The sequence below is a fragment of the Hyla sarda genome, chromosome 10 (genome assembly GCF_029499605.1).
Source record: "Hyla sarda isolate aHylSar1 chromosome 10, aHylSar1.hap1, whole genome shotgun sequence".
NCBI classification, from domain to species: Eukaryota; Metazoa; Chordata; class Amphibia; order Anura; family Hylidae; genus Hyla; species Hyla sarda.
Window position 1 is genome coordinate 120,853,845 of NC_079198.1, and position 14,630 is coordinate 120,868,474.

General features: G+C 48.4%; 2 protein-coding genes across 7 annotated transcripts in view; both read left to right on the top strand.

Moving 5' to 3' along the window:
* CLSTN1 (calsyntenin 1) overlaps positions 1-14,630 on the top strand; it is a 123,995-nt gene that overhangs the window by 93,399 nt on the left and 15,966 nt on the right. For all 6 annotated transcript variants that reach the window (XR_008848534.1, XR_008848535.1, XM_056544560.1 and 3 more), the window contains one exon: positions 12,812-12,974. Coding sequence is in view for 4 of the 6 variants with exons in the window: in XM_056544560.1 (XP_056400535.1) it covers positions 12,812-12,974 (163 nt within the window). In the remaining 2 variants the exon portion in view is untranslated. The remainder of the gene's footprint in view (positions 1-12,811; positions 12,975-14,630) is intronic.
* LOC130294560 (guanine nucleotide-binding protein G(s) subunit alpha-like) lies at positions 7,045-8,790 on the top strand. Its single transcript, XM_056544562.1, has one exon. It carries the CDS (start codon positions 7,557-7,559, stop codon positions 8,748-8,750), a length of 1,194 nt encoding a protein of 397 aa, XP_056400537.1. The 5' UTR covers positions 7,045-7,556; the 3' UTR covers positions 8,751-8,790.

Consider the following 14,630-nt stretch of genomic DNA (forward strand, 5'->3'; position numbering starts at 1 on the left):
CGAAAGTCACGCGCCCTTCCCATAGACTTTCGTTGAGGGGGCGGGCGTGACATGATGATGGGGCGGCCTCGAACGCGGAAGCCCACACACAGCGTCCGGAGTAATAAACTTCCGGACGCTGCGAGCGGAGCTCCGGAAGAAAGGGCAGTGGAGAACCCCTTTAAAGGGCTATTCCCATCTCCGGTTGTTAACACTTATCCATAGGACAGGGGATAACTAGGTTGGATCGGTGATGGTCCAACCTCTGGGACCCCCACCTATCCCGAGAACTGGAATAAAATTCTCCCCAGAATGTAGGGCACTGGGCACCGCTCCATTCTCTATAGGGCTCCTGAACTTTACAGAGTTATAGGTAACGTTCGGAGGCCCCATAGAGAATGATTGGAGCGGAGACCGCACAGGTCCAGTGTGCGTTGTTCATTCCGGTGACGGTTATGCCCCCATTTGCGGAATCAGTGGGGGTCCCAGAGGTTGGACCCGCACACACACTGATCAGTTTGTTATCCTCTAGGACAGTGGTCTTAAACCTGCGGACCTCCAGATGTTGCAAAACTACAACTCCCAGCATGCCCGGACAGCCAACATCTGGAGGTCCGCAGGTTTAAGACCACTGCTCTAGGGGATGACAAACTGAGGTGGGGGAATACCCATTAAGGGTCGGGTCAAGCGAAGAACATCCGCAGCGTAGGATAGGGTCACACGTAGCGCAAGCAGACATACAGGGCCATCCTGCCGCATCGCTGTGTGCACTAATGTTTGGAGTCAGGCCCGCGCATCACAGTCACATGGACGCAATGGGCCCACCTTTTAAACCTTACTGCACCCTACTAACTGTAAATGAAGATTAAGGGTAGAGTCACACTTCACAGAGGTTTCCGAAACTGGAGATGCAGCCCCGCGTAGAATGCGGGTGCTGCAGGGAGATCGCTGGGGGGACCCAACAGTGGGCCCCCACCCCCCCGTGATCAGACATCTTATCCCCTATCCATTGGATAGAGGATAAGATATTTTTGCCCAGAATACCCCTTTAAGAGTAGGGTCACATGTAGGGCATCCGCGGTGTATTTCACGCTGCAAGAAATATGCATTTCCAAAGGCTAGGGGATAAGATGTCTGATTGTGGGGGGGCCCACTGCTGGGACCCCCCCGTGATCTCCCTGCAGCACCCGCATTCTACGCAGGGCTGCATCTTCAGTTTCGGAAAACTCCAGGTTTCCGGGACTGGAGATGTGACGTAATGCCATGCCCCCTCCATTCATGTTTACAGGAGGGGGTGTGATGGCCATCACGCCCCCTCCTGTAGACATGGATGGAGGGGGTGTGACGTCACGCCCCCAGTCCTGGAAACCCGGAGGTTCCCGAAACTGGAGATCCAGCCCTGCGTAGAATGCGGGTGCTGCAGGGAGATCACGGGGGGGTCCCAGCAGTGGGCCCCCCGCGATCAGACATCTTATCCCCTATCCTTTGGATAGGAAATAAGATGTTTTTGCCCGGAATACCCCTTTAATCTTAATTTACAGTTAGTAAGTTGAGACATAAAGGAAGAATTTGCCTGTATCCGACTATCTGAGCCAAAACTATATAGATGTTGCTGCCAGGTTGCATTTTTTCACAGGGAAAACTGGTGCAGCTAGTCACAGTTTTGCAGTAAATAATGGAGGAAAAAAATGTGTCACTGCACTGTCTGAACATACTTTTAGATTAGACTCAAACATGCAGTTTTTTGGGTGTAATTCTTGATGCAGGTCTTGAGCTGAAAGTCTCTATATTCACTAACTTTGGTTCTGAATCTGCTTAAAGGGGTACTCTGCCCCTGGCATCTTATCCCCTATCCAAAGGATAGGGGATAAGATGTCAGATCACCGTGGTCCCGCTGCTGCAGCACCCCGCCATCATTACTGCACAGAGCGAGTTCGCTCTGTGCGTAATGACGGGCGATACAGGGGCCGGAGCAGCGTGACGTCATGGCTCCGCCCCTCATGACATCACGGCCCGTCCCCTTAATGCAAGTCTGAGACAACTGCCACGCCCCCTCCCATAGACTTGTATTGACGGGGGCGGGGCCGTGACATCACGAGGGGCGGAGCCGTGACGTAACGATGCTCCGGCCCCTGTATTGCTCGTCATTACGCACAGAGCAAACTCGCTCTGCGCAGTAATGATAGCGGGGTGCTGCAGCAGCGATCCCTGGGGTCCCCAGCAGCGGGACCGCGGCGATCTGACATCTTATCCCCTATCCTTTGGATAGGGGATAAGATTTCTAGGGGCGGAGTACCCCTATAAAGGGGTTGTCCTGGATTAGGAAGATGCTGCTTTTTTTCTTTTTGCAAAAACAGCACCACTCCTGTCCACAGCCTGTGTGTAGTACTGCAGCTTCGTCCCGTTCACTTCAATGATGGAGCCGAGCTGCAGACACAACATGTGGACAGAAGTGGTGCTGTTTTTGCAACAAAGATGCAATGTTATTATAATGATGGAAAACCCCTTAAGGACTCAGGGTTTTTCTGTTTTTGTACTTTTGTTTTTTCCTCCTTACCTTTTAATAAATCAAAAAATAAAAAATCATTGTGCGACAAAATTGAAGAAAAACACATTTTTTTAATTTTGGGGGCTTCTGTTTCTACGTAGTAAATTTTTCGGTAAAAATGACACCTTCTCTTTATTCTGTAGGTCCATACGGTTAAAATGATCCCCTACTTATATAGGTTTGATTTTGTCGGACTTCTGGAAAAAAATCATAAATACATGCAGGAAAATTGATACGTTTAAACACATCTTCTGACCCCTATAACTTTTTTTTATTTTTCTGCGTATGGGGCGGTATGATGGCTAATTTATTGTGCCATGATCTGTAGTTTTTAGTGGTACCATTTTTGTATTGATAGGACTTTTTGATCGCTTTTTATTCATTTTTTCATGATATAAAAAGTCACCAAAAATACGCAGTTTTGGACTTTATTTTTGTTTTTTGCGCGTACGCCATTGACTGTGCGGTTTAATTTAATGACATTTCTATAATTCTGACATTTTCACATGCAATGATATCACATATGTTTATTTTTATTTACACTTTTTTTTTTTTTTAAATGGGGAAAAGGGGGGGGGGGATACAAACTTTTATTAGGGAAGGGGTTAAATGATCTTTATTAACTTTTTTTTTCCACTTTTTTTGCAATGTTATAGCTCCCATATTACTTTCCCTTTAGACGCAGTGATCAATTTTGAACACCACGTCTAAAGGGTTAATAGCGCGCGGCACCGCGATCAGTGGCGCGCGCTATTAGCCACGGGTCCCAGTCGTTGTTAGAGGCCGGGCCCCGCATTATAGATAGGGAGTGGACTCGGGGCATACAGGTACGTCCTGAGTCCTTAAGAGGTTAATAATGGAAAATCCCTAAAAAAAAAAAAACTGCATAAAAACTGAATGTGTTTTCTGCCTGAAAGGTGCACAGGTAGTGAATGTACCCGGGCCCATCTGCCCATGAGACCCCAGTATTATATATGGCACATGGTAGGTGGGGGCTCTGTTAGTAATATTTCATTGAAGTCCAAAATCGCCTCCAAAATAACGCCCTCGACCTTTTACCATATTTTTCGCCGGGGGAAAAAGTCGGTGCGTCTTATACGGCGAATACACCCTATCGCGGCGGTCCCTGCGGCCATCAACAGCCGGGATCCGCGGCTAATACAGGACATCACCGATCGCGGTGATGCCCTGTATTAACCCTTCAGATGCGGCGATCAAAGCTGACCGCCGCGTCTGAAGGGAAAGTGACACTAACCCGGCTGTTCAGTCTGGCTGTTCGGGACCGCCGCGATTTCACCGTGGCGGTCCCGAACAGCCCGACTGAATAGCCGGGTTAGTGCTTACAGGACACCGGGAGGGACCTTACCTGCCTCCTCAGTGTCTTCTCCGTTCAGGGATCCCCTGTATGGCCGGTGCTCTCCTTCCTCGTCATTACGTCGTCGCATACGTGCAGAATGTCCTCATCCCAAATACGGGGGCAGCAGACCCCATGCGTTCCGGCAGCAGACCCCATGCGTTCCGCCTTCAACTAGGAAGGCTTCCTCAGGAGTCATTTCTGCCGTCATAAAAAACAGAAATGAATGCAGACGGGTGCAAACGCATTGTAAAAAAAAAAAAAAAAAACATTGACATGAATGAGATTTTTCAAAAACCGTTTTTAATCCGTTTACAGCCTGCAAGAACGGAACCGAAACCGAGATAAAAAAAAAAAAAACAGGGACAGATGGCGGTGTGAACGCACCCTTAGCTAACCAGACAAATCCATCAGTAGACAGATCTGGTACTGCCGGCAGTCAGCACAGGGCATGCTGGAAGTAGTAGTCTCACAATAGCTGGTTGGAACCCACTGCCATGCTATTGGCTATATGTCTTGGAAATCACGGTGGTCGGAAAAAATCTGACTTGTCAGAAGGTTAAAGGGGTACTCTGGTGGAAAATTATTATTTTTTTTTTAAATGAACTGGTGCCAGAAAGTTAAACAGATTTGTAAATGACTTCTATTAAAAAAAAAAAATCTTAATCCTTTTAGTACTTTTTAGCAGCTGTATGCGACAGAGGAAATTCTTAGCTTTTTTTGAATTTCTTTTTTTTTGTCTAGTCCACAGTGCTCTCTGCTGACACCTCTGTCCGTGTCAGGAACTGTCCAGAGCAGCATAGGTTTGCTATGGGGATTTTTCTCCTGCTCTGGACAGTTCCTGATATGGACATCAGGTGTCAGCAGAGAGCACTGTGTACAAGACAAAAAAGAAATTCAAAAAGAAAAGAATTTCCTCTGTAGCATACAGCTACTAAAAAGTACTGGAAGGATACATTTTTTTTTTTTATAGAAGTCATTTACAAATCTGTTTAACTTTCTGGCACCAGTTCATTTATAAAAAAAAATAAATAAATAATTAAAAGTTTTCCACCGGAGTACCCCTTTAATCTTTTTGGGGTTTTCCCTTTAAGAGTCTTTCTTTATTATCTGACTCATTATGTATAGCTTTTTATTCCTAAGACTTTCCTGTCCCAAGTCACCTCTAGGTATATAGAATGGCAATAAGTTGACTCTTAGCGGGCGGTTCTGATATTAGCGTTACCGATGATGGGTTACTCTATCTGCCCCTGGGGAGCCGCAGCCAGGATGACCTTGTCTTCGTCCATTGAGGGATCGGGTTATTCGGTTCTAGACTTTGTGTCTTCAGTGTAACCAAATAACAGGCCTTTCTGCCTTCCCTATGGAGCGCGTTCTGACATCAAGCCCGAAAACCATTTCGGCTCTCTGATTACTTATGGCAGTGTTTTGCAAACAGTGTGTCTCCGGCTGTTGCAGAACTACAACTCCCAGCATGCCCGGACAGCCAAAGGCTGTCCGGGCATGCTGGTAGTTGTAGTTTTGCAACAGCTGGAGACACACACACTGACTTAAAGGGGCACTCCTGTGGAATTATTATTATTTTTTATAAATGAACTGGTGCCAGAAAGTTAAACAGATTTGTAAATTACTTCTATTTAAAAATCCTAATCCTTTCAGTACTTTTTAGCAGCTGTATGCTCCAGAGGAAAGTCCTTTCTTTTTTAATTTTTTTTGTCTTGTCCACAGTGCTCTCTGCTGACACCGCTGTCCGTGTCAGGAACTGTCCAGAGCAGCATAGGTTTGCTATGGGGATTTTCTCCTGCTCTGGACAGTTCCTGACACGGGCATCAGGTGTCAGAAGAGAGCACTGTGGACAAGACAAAAAAGAAATTCAAAAAGAAAAGAATTTCCTCTTTAGCATACAGCTGCTAATAAGTACTGGAAGGGTAAAGATTTTTTAATAGAAGAGGGTGCCCGGCGGAGCTCAGGCCCTGACGTCTCCTCATCATGTGAATCGCAGCGGTTTCCCAGAGTGCAGTGTGCGCTTTACCCTACCCAGTGTCTCAGCCCTCATTTCCAAGCTGTGAGAAATAAGATCAGCAGCCGCCGCGGTACCCTGCCCCTTCCTTCCTCCACCACCAGGGACACCCCAACATCCCCCCCGCCTCCAGGGACACCCCAACATCCCCCCCCACCTCCAGGGACACCCCAACATCCCCCCCCCCACCTCCAGGGACACCCCAACATCCCCCCCGCCTCCAGGGACACCCCAGCATCCCCCCCGCCTCCAGGGACACCCCGACACCCCCCCCCCCGCCTCCAGGGACACCCCAACATCCCCCCCCGCCTCCAGGGACACCCCAGCATCCCCCCCGCCTCCAGGGACACCCCGACACCCCCCCCCCGCCTCCAGGGACACCCCAACATCCCCCCTGCCTCCAGGGACACCCCAACATCCCCCCCCGCCTCCAGGGACACCCCAGCATCCCCCCCGCCTCCAGGGACACCCCGACACCCCCCCCCCCGCCTCCAGGGACACCCCAACATCCCCCCCGCCTCCAGGGACACCCCGACACCCCCCCCCCCCCGCCTCCAGGGACACCCCAACATCCCCCCTGCCTCCAGGGACACCCCAACATCCCCCCTGCCTCCAGGGACACCCCAACATCCCCCCCCCTGCCTCCAGGGACACCCCAACATCCCCCCCGCCTCCAGGGACACCCCAGCATCCCCCCCGCCTCCAGGGACACCCCGACACCCCCCCCCCCGCCTCCAGGGACACCCCAACATCCCCCCTGCCTCCAGGGACACCCCAACATCCCCCCCCCTGCCTCCAGGGACACCCCAACATCCCCCCCCCTGCCTCCAGGGACACCCCAACATCCCTCCCGCCTCCAGGGACACCCCAACATCCCCCCTGCCTCCAGGGACACCCCAACATCCCCCCCCTGCCTCCAGGGACACCCCAACATCCCTCCCCCGCCTCCAGGGACACCCCAACATCCCTCCCCCGCCTCCAGGGACACCCCAACATCCCCCCCCCTGCCTCCAGGGACACCCCAACATCCCCCCCCCCTGCCTCCAGGGACACCCCAACATCCCTCCCCCCCCCTTCCTGGATTATTCTACAGGAGCGGATTCTAGAGGGGGGCTGGTGGTGTGCACCGTGTCCCGGAGAAGCCAAGCACAAAACCGATCACCGGGCCTGGAGGCTTAGTACAGGGGCTCCTCGGTTTGGGGGTCCCCGTCCGTCAGAATTGATTAACCCATTCAGTGCCAAACTATTCCCACATTGCGGGCTGATCACTATCGGGGTGCTCCCCCCAGTGTGTCCTCCCCCCGGACCGATTGATGAGAGGGGAGATACCGGTGTGCGGTGGAATTCTGCGACCCAAGTAAACGTGTGACCGCTCCTCCCCTCAGATCTCCGGAGTTATCCGAAGCTACACCGGGCAGGAAGAAGAGGAGAGAGGGGGAGGCACCCTGACCACCGGCCGCCCTTCTCGCCGCTATTAGGGGGCCTCCTCTGCATACTGTGAATTTGGGGCGTGTGACCCCCGGGCGGCCATGACTGACACCCATCGGGCGGGGAGGGCCGCGGCCTAGTTTTGCCTCCTCCGAGCGGGTTCTCCTGAGCGCTAGGCCGGGTGACAGTGACGGGCGGAGCGCTGGGTGAGCTGTGCGGGGAGGACGATGAGCTGTGCGGGGAGCAGTGAGGAGAAGGCGCGGCGGAAGGCCAACAAGATCGACAAACAGCTGCGGGAGGACGGGCGGGTGTACCGGGACACGTACAGGCTGCTGCTGCTGGGGGCCGGAGAGGCCGGGAAAAGCACAATAATGAAGCAGATGAGAATGCTCCATGTGAAGGGCTTTACCTCAGACGAGACAAACATACAAGCCCAAGCTATAAAGAATAACATCAAAGAGGCCATTGAAACCATAGTAACAGCAATGGGCCTTCTGTCCCCTCCAGTGGAGCTGGCGAATCCACACAACCAGTCCCGAATCGATTATATCACAAATTTACCGAGTCACAAGGATTTTGACTTTCCAACAATTCTGTGGAGAAAAGTCATGGCTGGATGTAATGAAGGTCCGAGCAAGACCGAGAAGGATTCCATGAAGATACCTCGTGAGTTTTATGACCATACAAAAGCGCTATGGCAAGATGAAGGGGTTAAAGCCTGCTACGAAAGATCCAACGAGTATCATCTAATCGACTGCGCACAGTATTTTCTGGACAAAATCGACATTGTACAACAGAAGGACTACACACCGACTGACCAGGATTTACTACGATGCAGAGTCCGGACATCAGGAATAATCGAAACCAAGTTTCAACTTGGCAAAGTGAACTTTCACATGTTTGATGTTGGCGGCCAACGCGGTGAACGCAGAAAATGGATGCAGTGCTTTAATGATGTGACTGCCATTATATTCGTGGTCGACAGCAGCAGCTATAATCTGGTGATCCGGGAGGACAATACGACCAACAGACTCCACGAAGCACTAAACCTCTTCAAGAGCACCTGGAACCATAGGTGGCTGCAGACCATTTCAGTCATTCTCTTCTTGAATAAACAAGATCTACTTGCAGAGAAAGTTCTGGCTGGAAAATACAAAATTGAGGACTACTTTCCAGATTTTGGTCATTACACCACCCCAGATGATGCAGTTCCAGAACCCGGGGAGGACCCGAGAGTCACAAGGGCCAAGTATTTTATTAGAGATGAGTTTCTTAGAATCGTTACAGCAAGTGTGAGCGGGTGGCACTACTGTTACCCTCACTTCACGTGTGCAGTGGATACCGCGAATATTCTTAGGGTTTTTAATGATTGTCGCGACATTGTCCTAAGAATGCAGCTCTGTCAATACAAACTGATATGATGGAGATACTGTATTCTAAAGAAAAAAAATTGTTCCCTTTTTTTTTTTTTTTTTTTTTCCTTCCCCAATTTTTTTCCTGTTTTATTGTTTTTATAATTTTTTTCCTGAACTCTTCAATTTAAATAAAAAAAAATGAAACTACAAAGATCCCTTACAAAGAACCGTCAATACAAAGAGGGTGGTGGAAAAATCCACCCATGAAGGGATAGAAAAACTGTGCGATCTCCCTCTCCAGCTTGCACCTTTTTTTTTTTTCTTCTTCTTTTCTTTATTTCGTGATGTCGGACGATTTGTGGAACTGTTAGTTTGCTGCCCCTCATCCACCTTCCTTCTGACCTGAAACAGCACGGGCCAGCGCCCAATGTACCCTTGACTTATGAACTCCCATCATTAACCTTATCGCCCCCACCACTTTTTAAAGGGGTATTCCGGGCAAAAAAACATTTTATCCCCTATCCAAAGGATAGGGGACAAGATGTCTGATCGTGGGGGGCCCACTGCTGAGACCCCCCGCGATCTCCCTGCATGCCGGTGCTGAGTCTCCAGTTTCAAAAACCTCTGGGTTTTCGGGACTGGGGAAGTGATGTCACGCCACGCCCCTTTCATTCATGTCTATAGGAGGGGGCGTGACAGCTGTGCTTGTGATGCCAGCAGAGAGCACTGTGCTTGTGATGCCAGCAGAGAGCACTGTGTTCCAAATTACTTCCTCTGTAGTATTCAGCAGCTAATAAGTACTGGAAGGATTACGATTTTTGAATAGAAGTAATTTACAAATCTGTTTAACTTTCTGGCACCAGTTTATAAAAAAAAAAAAAAAACGTTTTCCACCGGAGTACCCCTTTAAATCTTCAATCCTGAGCAGAATGTTAGACCTCTGTCCTCACAATCATGATCACTACTCCCTTTCCTTCTGTAAAACACCCCTCACTTTTTTTATTTTTATTATTTTACTGCTGGATTATTCTTTGTAAAGAATGTAAAATGTATTATTTTGTACAACTTTATTGGAAAAAAATAACTTTCAGAAGAGATTTGTGCCTCGATTCTGGCAGTGTCCTGTATAGAGATGAGCGAATTTACAGTAAATTCGATTCGTCACGAACTTCTCGGCTCGGCAGTTGATGACTTTTCCTGCGTAAATTAGTTCAGCTTTCAGGTGCTCCGGTGGGCTGCAAAAGGTGGATACATTCCTAGGAAAGAGTCTCCCAGGACTGTATCCACCTTTTCCAGCCCACCGGAGCACCGGAAAGCTGAACTAATTTATGCAGGAAAAGTCATCAACTGCCGAGCCGAGAAGTTCGTGACGAATCGAATTTACTGTAAGTTCGCTCATCTCTAGTCCTGTACAATGAGCTAAGATGTAAGTATGTCAAATTACTCTGTACAGTGGTCCCTCAAGTTACAACATTAATTGGTTCCAGGACGACCATTGTATGTTGAAACCATTGTATGTTGAGACCATAACTCTATGGAAACCTGGTAATTGGTTCTGAAGCCCCAAAATGTCATCCGAAAAAAAGGCAAAAGTGAGGATTAAAGAAAAATAAGTAGATAACTAATAGAGATAAAGCTTTTCCATACATAGAAAAGTAAGAAAGAGCTTCTGTAAATCACTGTCTATGTCAGTGTTTCACAACCAGGGTGCCTCCAGCTATTGCAAAATTACAACTCCCAGCATGCCCGGACAGCCGTTGGCTGTCCGGGCATGCTGGGAGTTGTAGTTTTGCAACAGCTGGAGACACCCTGGTTGGGAAAAAATGGTTTATGTAGAGGAGAGGAGCTTCTTCAGGGTTCTATACAGTACACACTGTGTCCCAAATGGAGCCGCCCTTACTTGGTGTCCAAAGGAGCAGCTAACCCTGGTACAGGTAAGGAGTAGTACAGAACTTGTAGTTCCTCCCTGTACTGTAGGGGGTGCTACCAGACACCAGTCAGTGCATGCACTTCAGTAATACAGGTAAAGACTACAGAACATGTAATACCTCCCTGTACTGTAGGGGGCGCTACCAGACACCAGTCAGTGCGCGCACTTCAGTAATACAGGTGTTTTACCAGTAAAATGCCCATTCTGATTGGTCAGTTGTGACAGGTATCACAGATCTGGACTGTCTGTAGCATTGTATGTTGAGTCTGGTTTCAAGTTACAATGGTCCAGAAAAGACCATTGTATGTTGAAACTATTGTATGTTGAGGCCATTGTAAGTTGAGGGATCACTGTATAGCAATGTCACCTTTGCCCCTCCTCTTTCCCTGTTTACCTTCCTGCGTTCACTCAACATGGGGCAAATCGATCTGTAGTACTAGTTTCATAGTTACATAGTACGGTCGAAAAAAGACATATGTCCATCAAGTTCAACCAGGGAATTGAAGGGTAGGGGCGTGGCATGATATTGGGGAAGGGATGGGATTTTATATTTCTTCATAAGCATTAATGTTATTTTGTTCCAGGAATGTATCTAATCCTGTTTTTAAAGCTGTATGTAAATTTTTCCTGCTGTGACCAGTTCCTGAGGTAGACCGTTCCATAAGTTCGTAGTTCTCATGGTAAAGAAAGCGTGTCGCCCCTTGAGACTAAACTTTTGGGGCGACACGCATTTTTTTTTCCCCCTCTTCCTTCTGGTTTACAAAAAAAGCAAAAAAGCTGTTGAGTAAAAAAAATTATGAAAACTTGTAAAAAAATAAAATAAAAAAAATAAAGATTTTTTAAATAGAAGTAAATTACAAATCTGTTTTAACTTTCTGGCACCAGTTAATTTAAAATAAATAAATAAATGTTTTCCACCGGAATACCCCTTATAAAGACCTTTTCCTTGCACTAAAGATTGACATGTTAGTGGACATATATTTTTCTTCAGTGTTTGGGTCCTTTTTAATATTTTCTTATACCCCTGTGGTTTGAAAAAAAAAAAAAAAAAACTACAACTCCCAGCATGCGGATGTCAGGGATTGCTGGGAGTAGTAGCTTTTTTGCAAGAACTGCAGAGCCATGTGTTGGTGATAACTAAAACAATGTTGCTTCTTGCACTTATCTTCGACTTTTCGACATGTGTCTCTTCTGTGTGTTGTTCCTATAGACCACGTAAAGGGGAACTCTGGTACAAGACCTCTTATCCCCTATCCACAGGATAGGGGATAAGTGTCTGATCAAGCAGAGTCTGATCACTGGGGCACCGGGCAGGAGATCGTGGGGGGTCTTTATCAGTCTTTATCAGTACCACTTAGGTTAATTAATTTTTTTTGGAATACAATGTGACAAAAAAGCAGCAATTTTGGACTTCTTTTTTTAATTTTTTTACGTTTACGCCATTCACCATACGGGATAATTAACAATATATTTTAATAGTTCAGACTTTTATGCACGCGGTGATACCAAATATGTGTATTATTTTTTTTACGCCTTTTTGGGGATAAAATGGGAAAAACAGACATTTTACTTTTTTATTGGGATGAGGATTTTTCACATTTTTTTTAAACTCTTTTTATTTTACATTTTTTACATTTTTTTTTTTTTTTTAACTCTTTTTATATCCCCATAGGGGACTATTCATAGCAATCAGTTGATTGCTAATACTGTGCAGTTCTATGTATAAGACACATCACTGCTCAGTATTATCGGTGATCTTCTGCTCTGGTCTGCTCGATCTCAGACCAGAGTAGAAGACCCCGGGAGACGTCCGGAGCCAGGTAAGGGGACCTCCGACCACCATGTTGGATGATCGGATCCCCGCGGCAGCGCTGCGGGCGATCCGATCATCCGTTCAAAGTACCGCACTGCCGCAGATGCCGTGATCTGTATTGATCACGGCATCTGAGGGGTTAATGGCGGACATCCATCGCGGATGTCTGCCATTACCGGCGGGTCCCTGGCTGCTGATAGCAGCCGGGACCTTCCGGGCACGACGCGGGCACCGCTCCGGTGCTCGCGATCATGGCGGCGCGTAAACGTACATCATGGTGCGCTAAGTACCACGTCACCATGACGTACATTTACGTCCATTGTCGTTAAGGGGTTAAAGAATGCATAAAAAATGAGCAAACGTCTCATGTTTTTGTATCCGCAGGCCTGCGACAAGGAATGGCATCACTACGTCCTGACCGTCGACTTTCCCACCGTATCTCTTTATGTCGATGGCGTTACATATGATCCCTTCACAGTGACGGAGGACTACCCACTACATCCTACTAAGCTGGACACTCAGCTGGTGGTCGGCGCTTGCTGGCAAGGTAAAGGGTCCAGTCAGGTGTCTGTGTTTCTGCTTTAGGTCATGTTCTCTAGTTCTAAACCAATCTTTAAATGAGTTGTTCACTATAAATTCTTATAATCTATGCCCAGTAGGAAGGATCATTGGGGGCTGACTTCTGAGACCCCCATGATCAGAAGAACAGGGGTCCCTTGTTCTTCCGAATGGATAAAGCAGGACTCAGCATCCTTGACCTTCATTATTTCAGTGTTTCCCAACCAGGGTGCCTCCTGCTGTGGCCAAACTACAACTCCCAGCATGCCCGGACAGCCAAAGGCTGTCCGGGCATGCTGGGAGTTGTAGTTTGGCCACAGCTGGAGGCCCCCTGGTTGGGAAACACTGCTCCATTCACTTGCAGCAGTTTCATGAAAATGGTGAAACAAATCCTTAAAGGAGTAGTACAGCTTAGAAAAAAATGATAGGGGATATCAGATCACAGGGGGTCCGACTGCTGGGACACCCCGCGATCTCCTGCACAGCACCCCATCTCTTCTCCTGCAAGGAGCTGTGTCTACCATGAAGCTGTGATCTCCACGCCCCCTCCATGCATCTCTGTGGGAGAGCTGGAGTACAGCGCTTCGACTCTCGCATAGAGATGGATGGAGGGTGCGTGCCGACCTCTGCTCCATACTAGAGTTGAGGCACTGTGCAGGAGATTCTGGGTGGTCCCACCAGTCGGACCCCCCTGCAATCTGACCCTTATACCCTATTGTTTGGATAGGGGATACGTTCTTCTAAGCTAGATAACCCCTTTAAATTGGCTGGGAGTCAAGGGATTGTCTGTGATCAAGTGGAAAGAGGTGGGTTGGATAGCTTTAAAGGAGTCGTCCAGTCCTGAAAATCGTGTCCCCTATCCCGTGTCGGACCGATGGGGCCCCGGAAGCCTGTGGGAAGGGGGTGTGTTGACCACCGCACGAAATAGCGGCCGACACTCCCCCTCAATACATCACTATGGCAGAGCCGGAGACTGTCGACGGCAGCGCTCCGGCTCTCCCATAGAGTTGTATTGAGGGGGTGTGTCAGCCGCCGCTTTGTGCGGTGGTCAACACACCCCCTTCCCGCGGGCTGCCAGGGCCCCATATAGGAGATCGCGGGGGGCCCCATCCTTAGGATAGGGGATACATTTTTCAGGACTGGACTACCCCTTTAACACTGAGAGAACAGGGTATGTTAATCCTTTTATGTGTTTACCCCTACAGTGTATACATTAATCTCTATGTAGGGGTATTTAATGTTTAGTACAATGAATATTGACGTCCCGGTGATGCATCTTTTTACTGCTCAAATTTTAGGAGTTTCTCAACATGTCGAGGTTTTTGGCATCTCCTAAAGCTGTGCTAGAAGGAAGATGTCACCTCCAGACATGTTGCCTTGTGACTAGTTCTTGACTGGCACTGAGCATTGTTCCTGCTCTTCTTCTATTGTCTCTTACTATAAGCAGTGGGAACTGGAAATCCCCGGCTTCCCAAGCAGCTATGGGGATATTCTGCTGCAGACATTTCCATAGGCCGTCTATAGATTGACCTAAAAAGTGGCCTGTGCTGATGGGCTCCAGGGGCAGCCGGGGAGAATTTCACCTCCCCATTGCTTCCCTTCACTGGCCTCGGTTTACTACAAATTGTGGCAGCGCGATGATGCT